At 36.3% G+C, this 17013-nt stretch overlaps 1 protein-coding gene across 2 annotated transcripts in view; it reads right to left on the bottom strand.

Moving 5' to 3' along the window:
* The window catches only part of LOC138704816 (cyclin-dependent kinase 20), a 58301-nt gene extending 41520 nt beyond the window's left edge, over positions 1-16781 (bottom strand). For both annotated transcript variants that reach the window (XM_069833097.1, XM_069833096.1), the window contains exons 1-5: positions 16581-16781; positions 13130-13318; positions 9493-9729; positions 5655-5882; positions 3964-4137 (exon numbers count right to left, since the gene is read on the bottom strand). In XM_069833097.1, the coding sequence (XP_069689198.1) occupies positions 3973-4137; positions 5655-5882; positions 9493-9729; positions 13130-13318; positions 16581-16766 (1005 nt within the window). In that variant the 5' untranslated portion in view covers positions 16767-16781 and the 3' untranslated portion in view covers positions 3964-3972. The remainder of the gene's footprint in view (positions 1-3963; positions 4138-5654; positions 5883-9492; positions 9730-13129; positions 13319-16580) is intronic.
* Between the last annotated feature and the right edge of the window lie 232 nt (positions 16782-17013).

Below are 17013 nucleotides of genomic sequence, written 5' to 3'. Positions count from 1 at the left end.
ACAAACAGTTCAACTCACTTGATCTATCCTTTCATGTCTTCCACTTCTTGTTCACCTGATGACGAAGGTACAGAAAAAACTTCGAAACATCGTGAATTTCTTTATTCATAATTGACAATTAAATTTCAAGTCTCACCTCTTCTAAATTATCTACCACTGTTTCCCCCATATTCAGAATAATATAATTTAAGCAGTTTTTCTTTCTTCAGGATAGCAGTCTTCAACTTCTTGTAGACAAAGGACCAAATTTAAAGTGAACAACTGTCTGTTAACTGCATAATTCTTATGGTAGCATCTTGAACACATTAAGTATTTTTACCAGGAGGAGAGTATATTTGTGCATTATCAAAAAGTATTATGTAAGCCACTACTGTTTTCTCCCACATTTATAACAGTATATTTTAAGCAGTCTTTGTTTCTTAAGGGTAGCAGAGAAAGGATCAAATTTAAAATTAACAAGTGCCAGCAGGTCACATAATTATTATGGGAGAATCTTGAAGACGTTAAGTATTTTTTGTCAAGGGAGAGGAGACTTATATGGTACATTATCAAGAAGTATTAATTTTCTAAGGAGTGATTTTCAAGTTACTCTAACAAGCTTAATTTTATTGTGTATCATGTATTATGTTACACATACAGAAGGGACACAAAAATAACTTTTGAAGTTTGCATATGGTTTTCAGCTTGAAGAATCTGTCTCAGAGGGATTGTTTTTAATGGATTTTTTAAAATACTGGGTGATCACTGAGGCCCGGTTTCACCTGCATGAAATCCTCAAATCCCACGTATTTTGAATAAGATTCGAGATTCGAAAACTAGAATCTTCGCGTTTCTTTCGTCATTCGAATCTTTCGAATCCTAACATAAAAACTGTTAAAGCTTCGGAAAGATTAGTTTTAACTCTATTATTATCACGTAATTGTTCATGAAATAGATTTTATTGTTTCATTAAATGAAGATCATATCATCGATAACAATATATATTACTATTTACGAATATGTTATGCAAGCTTCATAATTTTATATAATGAACTAAAATGAAATACTGAATGGCGATCATTACAATTTTGATGACATCTGGATTACCAACATCATCTTGTAGTGGCCCTGAATGCCACACTATTTTCACTATGTCATCTAAAGGAATCTTTCGAAACTTAAAAGATTCGAGATTTAAGGGATTTCAGAACTTTTTAGGCTTCGGATTCGAGAAACATTTAAGATTCATCCCACCACAAATGTAAATTCTGAAAACAATCCATATTGCAGTATAGAAAAACTAGAAATCCTTCATCAAATGTCCCTTCACAACAAGGAAATCGGTATTTGGTGTGCCAATAGTAGCAAACGAATTATAGGATCAATTTTTTTTCAGCAGATAAATGCTGATAACTATATTACCCAATTTTTTTCAGACTGAAAGAGCAAAATTTTGGCTCCTTTCAACAGGATGTAGCAAGAGTGCAACTTATGATACTACAAAAAATTTATCTGAATCATGAATGTAGAAGATAAATTCTTTTTCACATTTAGGCCTATGAGTTCCCAATCTCTTGTACTATTCCTTCCCTGAAGGATTAAATTCCATTCTTTTTCCCTTACAGGAACTGCTTTTGATTTGAATGTGCAGACCAATTTAATCTCTCAAATAACTCTATAACCAAGGTAGTTTGATTGTATTATTCATAAGTTTTCAGTGAAGTGATTTATAAAATTCAAGCAAGCTAACATGTCTAAATCATCAATGCAGATGATAGTGAACATTTATAAAAGTGTGACTACTTCTGAGTCAGAAAATTCAGAGATCCATTTATAATTTGAGAGCAAGAGATTCCGGATATTTGCAACGAAACTTACGAATGCACTTCTTAACATGTTTCTAGCAAGTTTTTATTTTCCAAACAAGTTTTCACTAGAAAAATTCTCCCTAATACTGTACACTACTATGCACTCACACAATGTTTGCCACAATGGTGACTAAACTTCTGCAGAAGGTGGTAATGTAAGTGCCAATCAATATCCACTATAGCAGCACTCATATTATAAATGGATTTCTCTGTATAAAGCAATGTTATAAATATTAAATATTTAATGATAATAATAACAGCCATTTTGAATCTGGTATGTGATAAATCAATTGATATCAATTTTTGGTTGTAGAATTCGAAATGGCCTTCGAAATTGTTGTATCACGTAAGATATTTTAGATTTTATATGGGGTTTTAAAAATATTTTACATTGTTAATGTTGTCATTTTTTCTGGGATACTGTATAATAAATCAGAATTATGATAGTTAAACTCTGTATTTGGATGTATTATATGGTGGAAGAAGTTTTCAGAAGAGTCACTATATGGTAGAAATATTTAGTTATGTGAAAAGTGTACTGGCTATGTCTGGTAGAGGCGACTCAGCTAGCGACGTCAGCCCTGAAGCTGTAGTCAGGTGGTCCAGTGATAGGAAGATATTTTTCTTTTATATAAGACATAGCATAGCTTCATCTTAGATATTTCTCCATTTCTGTGAGGTGTTTAACCTAAGCGACTGGGAGCGCCGAAGCATATAATAGGCACTTTGTTCTCACAGTCTGGCAGGCGGCTATCGCATTAAGACCAGAAGACGCGCACGAGGCTATTGAACTTTAGCGCAGCATGGGCTCCAGAAAGCGTGGGTTTTCCTTGTCAAGGAACGCGCGTTGTCTGAAGCTAGCAAACAAAAGTAGCGTCCTGAGAGCGCGTCACCACAGCTAGTATTTAAAGGGTGGTGTACCGAGACGCGTTCTCACTCACAAAGTTCTCGGCACTTGAGCCGATCGCGTGCTCACTCATACAGTTTCCGGCCACTGAGCCGATTGCGTATATCATAAAGTTCTCGGCATTTGAGCCGATCGCGTACATCATAAAGTTCTCAGCATTTGAGCCGATCGCGTCTCTGATATAGTTCCAGGCCATTGAGCCGATCGAGGTGATAAAGTGGAGACTTCGTGTTCTTAAGTTTGTGACTTACTCGGAAAGTAGTAGCAGTGATTTAAACAGGTGTTAGACAAGATAATTATGTTGCCGAGATCACAGAGAAGACAACAGCCAGTATTCCGTCGCTCATACTCAAGTAGGGACGTGATCTGAATAAACCTATTTAGTGGAACTTTACTCCTTGGTTTTTTTTCGTGTGATTGACAAAATCACAGTATAATCCTACACCCACAAAACCACAGGGGTCCCTGAGAAGAGATCATCTCTACCGGGGGACAGCATCTTGCATCGGCGTCTCACTGGGCAAACCGATCTCGACTCTGTTGGCGACGCGGTAGAGGAAGGAGAGAGCAACCATTGCAAACGGCGCAACCAACTCGTGGCACCGGAAATCGGCGCGACCAACTCGTGGCACCAGATAAACCGTCGCAAATTATAGTCTAGCGTGTGCTGAAATGTAATTTTGTTGGTTTATAAGAGTTTTTTATGCTGCTAAGAAAACTTTAGTGGAATTCTAAGTGTTGTGTTATATTATGCTTGAATTTAAAATGGCCCATATTTACCAGTATCATAATCTCCCTCCCCCTTTTTCTATTCGTTAGTGTGTGATTGTTACAAATATATGTACAAATTTATTATTTCTTAAATTTAAGCTCCTAGTTCACATTTCAATTTGACTCATCTATTTTACTGTAATCGTTACTATTCTTATATGTGTGTTATTCTGTGTTTTTGGCAATCTAGGATGCCTGGGCAGACTATTTCTTGGAAATAAATTATATGTCCACTGTGTATCTAGTGCTGTGTATCTAGGAAATATGACGTGATAGACAGAAACTGATTTTTCCACTGAATTCAGCACCCCAAAATTAAGTAAATTCACCCATTTACAGACCAGATACAAGAAAAAAGTTTCAATTTGTCGACTAGTGTAATAATAATAATAATAATAATAATAATAATAATAATAAATTACGTAAAAACGTTCATACTGTAAAAATTCATGATGATAACATCTTCCTTAAATCGCTGAAAAGTTCTTGCACAGGCTTCTCTGTATCATATTCCTTGGACTTGAACTGCTGCCTATGACCATCAGTTGGTTTAGGCATATTTGATAATTGACATGGTAGAGGTGGTGTGAAAAAGTAAGGATGTACTAATGCCTAGAAGGAAAAAAAAAAATATCACTCAATAATACTGCAATATATGTAATACATTCTACACTCTATCCAGAACTCAACAGCAAAATGGGTAACAACCATCTAATAGAGTGTTATGGTCTGATAAAAAAAAATTACAAAAAAAAATCAGAAAAATCAATGCACTCTAGGTTGATAGACAATGTATAGACTTAGCCTCCACTGTTGGCCAATAGAAGAAGAAGAAGAAGAAGAAGAAGAAGAAGAAGAAGAACGAAAGAACATGGATAGAGATCCGTAAAATTAATGAGACATGATAATGCAAATTGTTCTCATTTTGCCAATTTTTTATTTCTTTATACTTCTTCTCATAACCTCACTCGTAACCTCAAAAAAACACACTTTTGTTTCTCAAAATGAACAGCAACAACAATTGTATTTACGTTTGGGACTGAATATACTACTGGTACACCAACTGTATTTACATTTGGGACTGAATATACTACCAGTACCTATTCCAAATTTAATACAACAAAATGCTACATAACCAACAACTTTGGCATACTGAGGAATTAAGAGGATTCATACATTAGCCTAAGTATTCTTTGCTACTGAAGCTACTGTCATCTCTTTCATTTCATTTCTTGTATTCCGCAGATCTTATCAATGGCTGTACTATTTCCAGTTTGTTTTCTGGCTGATAAACTTTTCACATGATTAAAGTTATAAGTATCAAGAACTGAGTTTAATTTACTTTTATGGAAACTTTCTGAGAGGTAATCTTACGTTTATGTCATCACAGATCACAAATTCCATATGTGATTTGCGAAGTCTTTTCGTTAATAAATGTAAGATGGCTATAAATATTTGAAGAGTCAACTGCAAGAATGATGCATGTCACTTTCTTGTCGAAAATGAACCAAGACCATAGCTTAAGACATATAGAATGTACATACAGAGTTATATGGCATTAACACTGATAGTCATTGTCCAGTAATGATCGGAAAATCACAGTTAAGCTTTGAGCGCTAAGCATTTCAAACTTTCAAATGCTTCTCCTGCAAAATGTATTCCAAATAACATCCATCATTCTTGCAGTGGACTCTTCATTTGTAAATCTACTGGCACCCTATAATAGCACAATAGAATAAAATTTCATATCTGATCACCAATTTGAATTCCACAGATTTCAATATGGCAATCAAGCACAATTTTACTAAATAAAAGATCATCTCTAATATAAATACAAGTACCCCCCTTTTTGAAACATGTCTGCAGAAATTAGAAAAACAATGTACAAGTGTCTTATACTCTATATAGGACACCAAACATATCTGGGTTAAGCACATACAAGCTGAGAAGGAATACTTATTATATTATTTCTCACTGCCTGAATGTTCAAATTCAAAACTCATGTTTCAAATACTGATTATCAAATTCAAAGTGGAATGAGACAACTAACAGTAAATATTTCCCACATATAGATCTAAGCATAATGGCACACTAAGTTGGATACTGTATTCAATTATAATATACCATACCTGCTTAGCTTTGATCCTTTTATCAGAATTATACAATAGGAACTTCTTTGTCAGATCTATAGCTTCTGGAGAACAATCAGGAAATATCTGGTCCCAACCTACTCCTCGAGTTTCTGGGAATGTTATTTTATTATAATCTGGTAACTCTGTTAACCCAGGCCATGTCTCTGTAGTTGGTGTTCCCAATGTCTTTAGAACAATAGCTAATTGCTCAATATCTGTTTCACCCTGAAATTACAGATTGAAGATTCAGATTAATATGGCAAAAAAACTAATCATTATGGGGGAGATGAGAGTTTTCTTGTAAATACCTTGTATTGGCTACAGACTGAAAGATCCTGGATTCAATTCCAACTGGTGGTTGGACTTTTCTTGTCGCCCAAATTTCAGAATAGAGATGACACTAACACATCTTCTCTACAGAATAAATTCATTTCAGTGCGCAAGTATTTTAAGTGATTCAATTCTGGCTATACAAGCAATAGCAACTAATAATTCTCCAACCTCCAGTAAAGTGTTACAAATAAAAAAGATTAGCAGATTATTGTTTAAACAAAATAAAATGATCCATCTTTAATGAATACCTTCCCATTGCAGGACCCACACTAATGATATTGCTGATTTTTTGGCAAAGAGGAGCACCAAAATTTTACAGAAATCAAATCAAACTTACCCTATCATTCTGCAGAAATAATTAAAAGAAAGTTTCAGAAAAAACAATTGGAGCATTTCAAAATTCAAAGTAATGAAAAATCATGGGCAGCTATATTGCAAAATAAATACTTAATTCCCGAACTCCCAAGACTTGATGCTGTAGCAACATTTAGATTGTTAACAGGTCACGACTATTTGACTGCATACCTTTATAAAATTAGAATCTTCAACTCTCCAAATTGTATCCTGTGTTGTGAAGACAATTCTACAATCGATCTAGATTCATTTTCCGGGCTGAGAGGCCGTGGTCTATTGGTTGGTTTTATACCAGACGTTTCGTCTGCAACTGCGGCAGACATCTTCAGTGGAGTGGTATCCGAGGTCGCAAGACTCTTCTCGGCATACCTGAGGCAACTGATCCTGTGGCTGGTTGTGCGGGCGTATTTATAGTGCGGCTCGCGGGCCGAGGCCTGTTATCGCTGCGGTCCGCGCCGCTTTATTCGCTGCTTCCGTTCTGGGTTCCGTCCTTTTGTTGTAGTGGCTTCTTATCTGTTCTGTTTAGGACCGGGTACCAACACTTGTTTAGCTTTACGCCTTCTTCCTTGCGATTAAAGTTGTTGTTATGTCTATATATTTCGATCGCTTCTCTATGTAGACGGGGGAAGAAGTGCGTCGTCGTGCTCAAAATGTCCGTGTCCTTGAATCTATGTTGTGATCGCCCTCTTGATAGGCATGTGCTGCCAATGCCGATTTGTCGATCTGTCGTAGGCGGCAATTCCTATTATGTTCTGTAAGTCTCGTCCTGACGCTCCGCTGTGTAGTACCGATGTAGACCTTGTAGCGTCAGGACGAGACTGACAGAACATAATAGGAATTGCCGCCTACGACAGATCGACAAATCGGCAGTGGCAGCACATGCCTATCAAGAGGGCGATCACAACATAAGATTCAAGGACACGGACATTTTGAGCACGACGACGCACTTCTTCCCCCGTCTACATAGAGAAGCGATCGAAATATATAAACATAACAACAACTTTAATCTCAAGGAAGAAGGCGTAAAGCTAAACAAGTGTTGATACCCGGTCCTAAACAGAACAGATAAGAAGCAACTACAACAAAAGGACGGAACCCAGAACGGGAGCAGCGAACAAAGCGGCGCGGACCGCAGCGACAACAGGCCTCGGCCCGCGAGCCGCACTATAAATACGCCCGCACAACCAGCCACAGGATCAGTTGCCTCAGGTACGCCGAGAAGAGTCTTGCGACCTCGGATACCACTCCACTGAAGATGTCTGCCGCAGTTGCAGACGAAACGTCTGGTATAAAACCAACCAATAGACCACGGCCTCTCAATCCGGAAAATGAATCTAGATCTATAGACTCCGGCCGTGAAAGCCTACACTGCAAGATTAATTCTACAATCACCTTTCAAGTTGTTTAGCTCTCGAGACATTACATATAAGAATGCTGATTGGACTTCATTGGAAATAAGAAAGCAAATGGAATATAACCAAGCATTTGGGCATTAGATTACTACTACTAATTCCAGAATGGTCTGGGAATCCACTCAGTTTCCTGTCAAATTGAGTATCAGATCTTTTCTGGGGTAAAATAGGCACCATGCTAACTTACTCTAGTGTGGAAGTCATGAAAGCATGGAGCTCTACCTCTATGCTCCTTCATAGCATCTAAATGAGACACAACCACCACTATAAGAAAATGACAATGTGGATGTGTTGGATGAGGAAGGTAAGTTCCAGAAGGATGGAGACATTATCTGAATGACTGCAATGCAGGCCATATGGGATAGTTACTACTGCTAACTATTACAGCAATACTTCCTGTGCAATATGATACAAATGTATGACAAAAATAGAAGAATTACTTTACTGAAGTGTTTCAGTAATCACTTCAGGACTATTTTCATGACAAAAATTTGTAATTTTTTCTATTTGAAATCCAGTTCTTTGTAAGAACTATGATGACAGAAATATGTTATCTATCCAACTTCCAAAATAATAACACTACAGTGAAAGTTCTCTTAACGGGTACATCTCAATAGCCAACTCTTATAATTCCACTGCAGTATTACATGCACTCTTATGGAAAAATACCTGTACAATGATCATTTTTTTGTAACAGACACAGGCAGTGATATAAACATAATTTCGAAGACTGATCTCTTGGAGAGTTAATATTTATAAGGCCCTTTTGGGTGAAAGCCTGAAGCAAATTAATGTTGGGCATCACAAACGAAGTCGTTGTTGTTTTCTAATGTCAGGCATTTGACAATAAAGTCATTTGACCTCTTGCACTCCAATATTTTTCAAAGATGTTATCATGGTCAGCCACTGAAGCACAGATTTTGAGGTGTTGCGAATCCATTTCTTGGTTTGAGTTGCACAATGGGCAGTTAGGGGACTGATATATTCCAATTCTATGCAGGTGTTTGGCCAAACAGTCATGGCCTTTTGCCAATCTAAATGCAGCTGCAGACGATTTTCGTGGTAAATCGGGAATTAACTGTGGATTATGATGCAGGGAGTTCCATTTTTTCCCTTGAGACTGTGATGCAATTTCATTCATTTGTTCATTCATAGTATTTCTAACACTTAATTTTTATATACAATAAAATTTTTTAGTTGCAAGATGACAAATGACATAAGGCACAACCTAATGTCAAAATGCTGTTTCTGTAAGACAGTTATGAAAGAGTGATTAACTAATACTTTTCCATACACATAAAAACGAAATACGCAAACAAGCAAAGAAAATATAGAAATTAACGCAAATAAAATCGTATGCTGAAAGAAATAATAAATTTATAAAAAATGGTGTATTAAAAATCGAAATTCAGTTATAATCTTGGATAATGCAAAACTGCTTTCCTCATGAAGCAACATTTACAGCTCAGCAGTAAAGAAAGTGCTTCTCGCACAAAAAACCAAAGTTCGAATCTAGCTTCATGAATTGCAATAAACTGATTTTATTTCTTAAGTTATGGTGTTATGATCAATTCCTCTACCTCCCCTGTAGACTATTTTTCCTGTCACAAGGAAGTCTGAATTCAACACTGAATTTACCATAAATCTGAACACTTTAAAGCTTTATGACAAAATGTTGTAAATCCCATTTCAAAATTAAGTTGAAGCATACTAAGTAAATCTATAATAATACTTACTGGGAATAAAGGCGAATTCGTTAGCAGTTCACCTAATATGCAACCGACAGCCCACAGATCAACAGCTTCTGTATAATATCGAGCTCCATATAACAATTCTGGAGCACGATACCATCTGGTGGCAACTTGATGAGAATAAGGCCTATTGTGCTCTTCCCAAAACATTCGTCCAAGTCCTAAATCTGCAATCTTCAGCACACCTTCTTTACTTATTAACAGATTTGCTGGTTTCAAATCCTGTTGTGAAAACTGTAAGTTAGTAAATATTAATAGGTACATATAGAATTCCTATGCAGACTGGTTCTACTCCAACCTCTACCTAACAACATCTGTTGTCAGATGGTGAGCAGTCGTACGCTGGCGTAAGGACAGCTTCCCTATGCAGATCCCACTCCATCCTTTATCGCTTAGCTTCCTTGGGACAGACGCTCTGCACTACTATCTAAGCCAACAGAACATTACTACCTGAGACCAGTCTGCATTGGAAATCTCTGTATTATGAATAGACCTACATGTTTTTGGCTGGTGTAAATAAAATATACAGGAACACAATGGATAGTCCGTGATCGGCGTGTACTCATATCTCTTAATACAGGAAGACAGACTAAATTAGGCTTACTTAACAGAATAATTAATTCAATTTTCGTATTTTTATTCTGGTTTGTGAGTCAAATTTGTTTCCAGATTACTGAAAAATTCGATAGTGTTAAATAATCGAAATGTTTGAGTGTTTTATTACAGACCCCTTTTCATGAGTTAACAGTGGAGGCCAATGGCCAAAAATGATGCTATACAATATGAAACTATATACTTACTTACTGGCTTTTAAGGAACCCAGAGCTTCAGTGCCGCCCTCACATAAGTCCACCATTGGGTCCCTATCCTGAGCAAGATTAATCAAGTTTCTATCACCATATCCCACCTCCCTCAAATCCATTTTAATATTATCTTCCCATCTATGTTTCGAACTCCCCAAAGGTCTTTTTCCCTCCGGCCTCCAAATTAACACTCTATATGCATTTCTGGATTCGCCCATATGTGCTACATGCCCTGCCCATCTCAAACGTCTGGATTTAATATTCCTAATTATGTCAGGTGAAGAATACAATGCATGCAGTTCTGTGTTGTGTAACTTTCTCCACTCTCCTGTAACTTCATCCCCCTTAGCCCCAAATATTTTCCTAAGCACCTTATTCTCAAATACCCTTAACTTAAAGTGAGAGTCTAAGTTTCACAACCATAAAGAACAACCGGTAATATAACTGTTTTATAAATTCTAACTTTCAGATTTTTAGACAGCAGACTGGATGATAAAAGCTTCTCAACCGAATAATAACAGGCATTTCCCATATTTATTCTGTGTTTAATTTCCTCCCGAGTATCATTTATATTTGTTACTGTTGCTCCCAGGTATTTGAATTTTTCCACCTCTTCAAAAGATAAATTTCCAATTTTTATATTTCCATTTCCTACAATATTTTCTTCACGAGACATAATCATATACTTTGTCTTTTCGGGATTTACTTCCAAACCTATTTCTTTACTTCCTTCAAGTAAAATTCTCGTGTTTTCCCTATTCGTTGTGGATTTTCTCCTAATATATTTATGTCATCCACATAGACAAGAAGCTGATGTAACCCGTTCAATTCCAAATCCTCTCTGTTATCCTGGACTTTCCTAATGGCATACTCTAGAGCAAAGTTAAAAAGTAAAGGTGATAGTGCATCTCCTTGCTTTAGATATGAAACTATATACAATAAAGAAATATTTTCTTAAACGAAATTCTCTAATATATATAAACTATCTACTACAGGGGTTAAGTGAAAAGTTACGGCAACAATTGAGACCTTGCAAAGATAAAGGAGCCAACTGTCAAAATGTTATTAAAAAAAACTATGTGCATAACTTGATCCTAACAGTTTGAATAGGCACTAAGCGATCGCAAATGCTTTATGTCCAGACCCTTTGGCACTTGTATTTTGCTGTAGTTATTGCTGAAAAAGAAGGAAGAGTCACGTGCATTTAGCAATGAAACAGAACTGCATTACACTAAGACTGGGCACTTTGTCTATAAGTGTGAAAATGGCGACAAATCACGCCGAAACTAGTCACTAGGGTAAAGTACCATATTAAGTTTCCTTAGTTAACACAGTGAAGTATGAAAACTGTTAATTCAATCAGTTTTAATTATCATTAAAGTGTTAAAAGTGTGTGAATCGAGAATGAAAAGTATCTAATACATAGCAAGAAGAATTAATTCAATTTACAGGCATTCATCAGTTGAGTAGAAGGTTTAAGGATGGAAAAATTTTGTTAGGTTTGTTCTATACTTTTTGTTGGCCCTTCAAAACTTTAAGATAATTAGCCAGTAACACATAAATATTACGCACTCATTTTTTTTATGATAGTTGAGACTAACAGAGCGTAGATGGAGATCTGATTTGTCTCTTGTATTAAAATTAGGAATGCTCAGGTTAGTACTAAATACATCTTGGTTTTTAATAAAATACATCATCAGAATAAGAATGGATGCACGGTTAGGCCAATATTCCTAAATTCTGGAAAACCTTTTTACATGCTGTCACTTTATGCACACCTATTATTATTCTTTGGACTTTCTTATGTAAGACAAAACATTATTATCTTCTAATGAGTTAAGTGTAGCCTGGCAACAAACATTTATAAGTGCGCAGAAACCAAGTGCTTCTGCCGATCATACTGGAATGAAGATTAAGTCATTTGACTTGAGTCTGTGGTAGAGTGCAGATCAGCTCCTGTGAAGTACAGTTTAAGCTAAATAGTGTAATATAACATTGTTGTAATCATACTATTTCAGGTCAATCTTAAAGTGTAAAATGGCCTATCTGTCTGTGACGCCCCTCGTTATCAGTTAGTGGGTGTGAAAGTATGACATGATGCTCTAAGCAGAGCTGGAAGCACTATTTTAGTCTGTTATCACCCTACAAAAACAGTTCTTTTAACTTTATCTATTGAAGTTATTGATGGTAGCATCCTTAGTTGAGATATTTTTCCTTCTCCTTTAATACGGTAATTTGTTTACCTTTTTATTCAAGACTTTACTTTGATTACTTAAGTATTTAGTTTACTTCGGTAATGAAACTTACAACTGTTTATCACGAAATTTAAACTTGGCCGGGGGGAGGAGGGTGGAAGGAAGAGCGTATTTTGTTAATAAAGCACTTCATACATGAAATGAAAGACAAACATATGTCAACCATTGAAAATAAGAAAAGAAGTTAGAATAGGTAGATGGAAATCACATAGTCACGGTTCCAATGCAAGATAATATGAATATTGTTTCAAGATGCCCCCTTGTTCTGACGTGCTTCCCTTCTCTCCTATTCACGTTTTTGTTCTGATGTGCAAGAGTCGTATCATAAGCACTATTAGCCTGCTGACTTCACCCTCTGTTCCTATGTGCCATATATAAATGCAGATGTTTATAAACAAAAAAATATCAATGTTTTTCTAAAATATATTTTGAAAAATCATGGTATTTATTGTATGTACTATTGAAGCTGTGTATTTTAAATGTAAAAACAACTTCTCGTTTGAAAATCCCACTTTCTGCGCTTCAAGCTCAACGGAAAATGCCAGCTTCTAACTATAGACTTACCCTGTGCATAATTGAGTGTTCATGAAGATATGCAACTCCTTTCAGCAACATTATCATGTATGTTTTTATCTGCGGAATCGTAAGAGGATTTTCAGCATCTCTTAACATTTCCCACAGTCCAGATGGCATGAATTCAAACACGAATACAAAACCCAATCCTTGTGGAAATACATCAAGTAACTGTACAACCTAAAAATACAAACATGACATAATGACAAATTAATTGTTACTTATAAAATCTGTGATCAACATACATTTTACCACATAGGTCACTGTCACACTCTTTCGAATTCTTGTGGACCACATACCAATAGTAAATTATCACATTATCACCATATTCTGATGATGAATTCAGGTCCACAAGTTTGTGTATTTTAATCTGAGAATAGAAAGAACCAACAGCCCTTCTTCAAGGGCTTTACAAGTTGTTACTTTTCAGTATCAAAAGAAACTACTGATGTTACTGCAAATATTTAAAGAATTTCGTGGCAGCTACACTTTCTGCACTCTACATATTATGAAAAAGATTTTATAGCATGTTTCTGCGCAGAAATTTCTCATAAACTTTCATGTTATACTCCCGCCGTGGTAGTTTGTCACTTCCAGCCAGAGGTTATGTCGAATTTTCATTCTTCCTTAATCTAAATTTACATAATCCGGGGCAGCACTATTTCCTACAGGTCCAGACACCAGCTCAAAAATCTAGGAGCAAATAAGTTATATATACAGAAGTTTTAGAGTACCAACAAATACTACTATTACTATTATTACAGGAGAACCTCCGCTATCTGTGGTAATGAAGAAGGGTGGCCTGAACGGTTAATGGAAAAAATCAGATAATCCGTACTATAAAATATTTTCATAAATTTTCTCTGCGGTGTTGTTTACCATGCTAGATATGAATCAGAAGTTCACTAATTTAAGTCTGGTTGTCAACGATGGATTTTTAAGGGCCAAGGAAATTCTCTGTGATGGCTATCTGTGGAAAGATAGAAATAGTACAGGTCTTGTGTTCTGTTTTTTCATATTTTATTCGCTTTGTCCTTTTTATTAAATTGCGCACAATTGTGATGTCAATTTCGTATTCTGATGCGAGACAAGTTACGGTTTTCCCTTTCCCCAAACCGCTCAATTATTTGCACTTTTTTTTCGATATTTATCAAACACATTTTCTTCTGACATTTGTGGAACACATTTTGCATAGACGTTACACAGTACAGCCACTGGAACAATAGGACAAGGACTGAATGGTCCACAAGTTTGCTTTAAATTTCTTTGAAAGCAGGTAGTTACTATTTTGCAAGTTGGGAAAACACCCACACCCTGCTTCTATTGGCAGCAGCGACTTGTAATAACACACTCTAGAATAAATATGTACAAATATAAGATACTGTAGCCTAGAACTACATGTTTTTTTGCAGCAGCAGAAAAAAAGAAGACCAAAAGAAAGACAGTTGGATAATCAGCCAATTGGTTCATAGGGTGACAGATAAATGGGGCTCTACTGTATTTTATATTGTAATCTTCATCTTACGATGTTTGGTGACGTATACACGTCCGTTGATGTGACATATTAATGAATTTAAATACTATTATAGTCACAATCATGCCATGGTATGAAAGAAAAATTTCACAACCTCGAGCGGGAATCGAACCTGCGACTTCCTGTTCTCCGGTCAGGCGCTCTACCACTAAGCTATCGAGTTCGTCTCACGCCAAAGGCTTGGAATTATCCTTTCATACTGGCGACTCTGTTATAGAGTACTGTCCATAGCGTCTGATCTAGTCAGCACTGTTTATACCATGGCATGATTGTGACTATAATAGTATTTAAATTCATTAATATGTCACATCAACGGACGTGTATACGTCACCAAACACCGTAAGATGAAGATTACATTTGTAAAGTTTCTTTCAACCCATAAGCAGTGCTGACTAGATCAGATGCTATGGACAATACTCTATAACAGAGTCGCCAGTATGAAAGGATAATTCCAAGCCTTTGGCGTGAGACGAACTCGATAGCTCAGTGGTAGAGCGCCTGACCGGAGAACAGGAAGTCGCAGGTTCGATTCCCGCTCGAGGTTGTGAAATTTTTCTTTCATACCATGGCATGATTGTGACTATAATAGTATTTAAATTCATTAGTATTTTATATTATTTTCCCTGGCCAGAGCCCCAACCATTTTCCCTGACCAGGGCTCCAACCACGGTTGGGGCCTTTGGGAGCTCCTTGTTTGCCTAGGCAGAAGTTTGCCGATGCATGTGAAAACAATGCGACAATTTCTGTTGTTATACATCTCCACTTCCTTGCTATAGACTGAATTGGACCTGCTGGATTTGTGACTAATTGCTATAACTTACTGATGTTAACTTTTAAGAGTAACTTTCTATGCTGAGTATCTCTTTCTCTATGTACTGTAACATAACCAAAAAACAAAAGCACATGGAAAATATGCAAGTCGTGAAGACAATATGTTTAAAAGAAATATCTACATACAGTCAGCTCTGGATATAGTGAACTCAGTTACAGTGAACATTCGACTATAGTGAACCTAAATCGTTGGTCCCGACCTGCATGCATTAAAAAGTACATTAATATTTCCGTTTATAGTGAACTCTCACTTCGGTTATAGTGAACCTAAAGCTAGAACTTCCCCAAGAAAATGTAATTTAAAAATGGCCAAAATGGTAATTCAAGAAACACTTTCTCCTATAAACTTCCAAGAATATGTTCAGAACAAAATCTCAAACCTTTTACTCCTAAGCGCATTGAAAGAGAAAGGATTTGTTCAGCTTCCTGGACAGCTTGAAACATGTTAAAGAGAATAGAGCATGCAGTGAGGTATAAAGGAAGGATTGTAGTTCTGACTCCTTTAAAAGAGGTTATTAAAAGAATAGGAAGAAAAAGTGTTTTCTTTTGTAAAATACCGATGGGTAAATACAAGAAGATTAGAGTATAATGGTCCTCAACCCTTCCTCCCGCATCTTTGTAAAAGTGAACCTGGGGAAATTCCAAGGCCGAGTACACAGTAGCATACTTCTAGATCGTGGGAAGAGGTGCGAAATCGGTTAGTGCCTACTACCTACATGGCTAGGTTAGATTCAAGTTTCGAACTGTGAACATCAGGATGTCGAAGTGTAAGGTGTTTAAGTTGGAAGATAAAGCGAACATTAGTACTGATATTGAACGTGGGCTGAACCCAAACGGGCATTAATATTGTATATGTAGGAACGTCAGTAGTATAAAAACATACACTTCGGTTTTAGTGAACCTCGGATATAGTGAACAAAATATGCTGGTCCACAGAGGTTCACTATAACCAGAGTTGACTGTACAAATACGTTAAAAAGTCTAACTTCTTACTAAGAAGATTGACTTTCCTGCACTGCGGATAACCTTTGAGCAATCTAATAATACTCGTATTTATTTAAAACACAAAGTTCTTACATATTCACAATCAACTTCTTGTAGTGCTTTGATTTCTCTGATAACAGTATTTGGGATTCCATCTTCCAGCCTCTTTAAGAGAACTTTCTTCAGTGCAACTTCCTGGCCAGTGTCAAGATGCTGTCCTCTCAGAACCAATCCATGAGCACCTTCCCCAATTTTTCCAACAACTTTATAATGATCCATGGCACAGTCTTTCAGTTATCTGAAAGTAAATTACTTTTTGTAATGTTACGTTCTTGGGTTTTTGCACCATGTCATATATACAGAACATCCAAAATTTGGAACTGTATTTTATTTCTTTTACCGTTGCAATGACTTATTCATTACGTGAACGTACTTATCTATACAATACATACATACAGCAATGAAAATCTTGTGTGGCGACAAGATGCAAATTTCGGAAAAAGTTTTCAGAGAGACCTGTTCCAGC

Source organism: Periplaneta americana, chromosome 8 (genome assembly GCF_040183065.1).
Source record: "Periplaneta americana isolate PAMFEO1 chromosome 8, P.americana_PAMFEO1_priV1, whole genome shotgun sequence".
Classification (NCBI taxonomy): domain Eukaryota; kingdom Metazoa; phylum Arthropoda; class Insecta; order Blattodea; family Blattidae; genus Periplaneta; species Periplaneta americana.
Note: the sequence above shows the minus strand (reverse complement) of the source record. Positions and strands in the feature narration are given on the sequence as shown.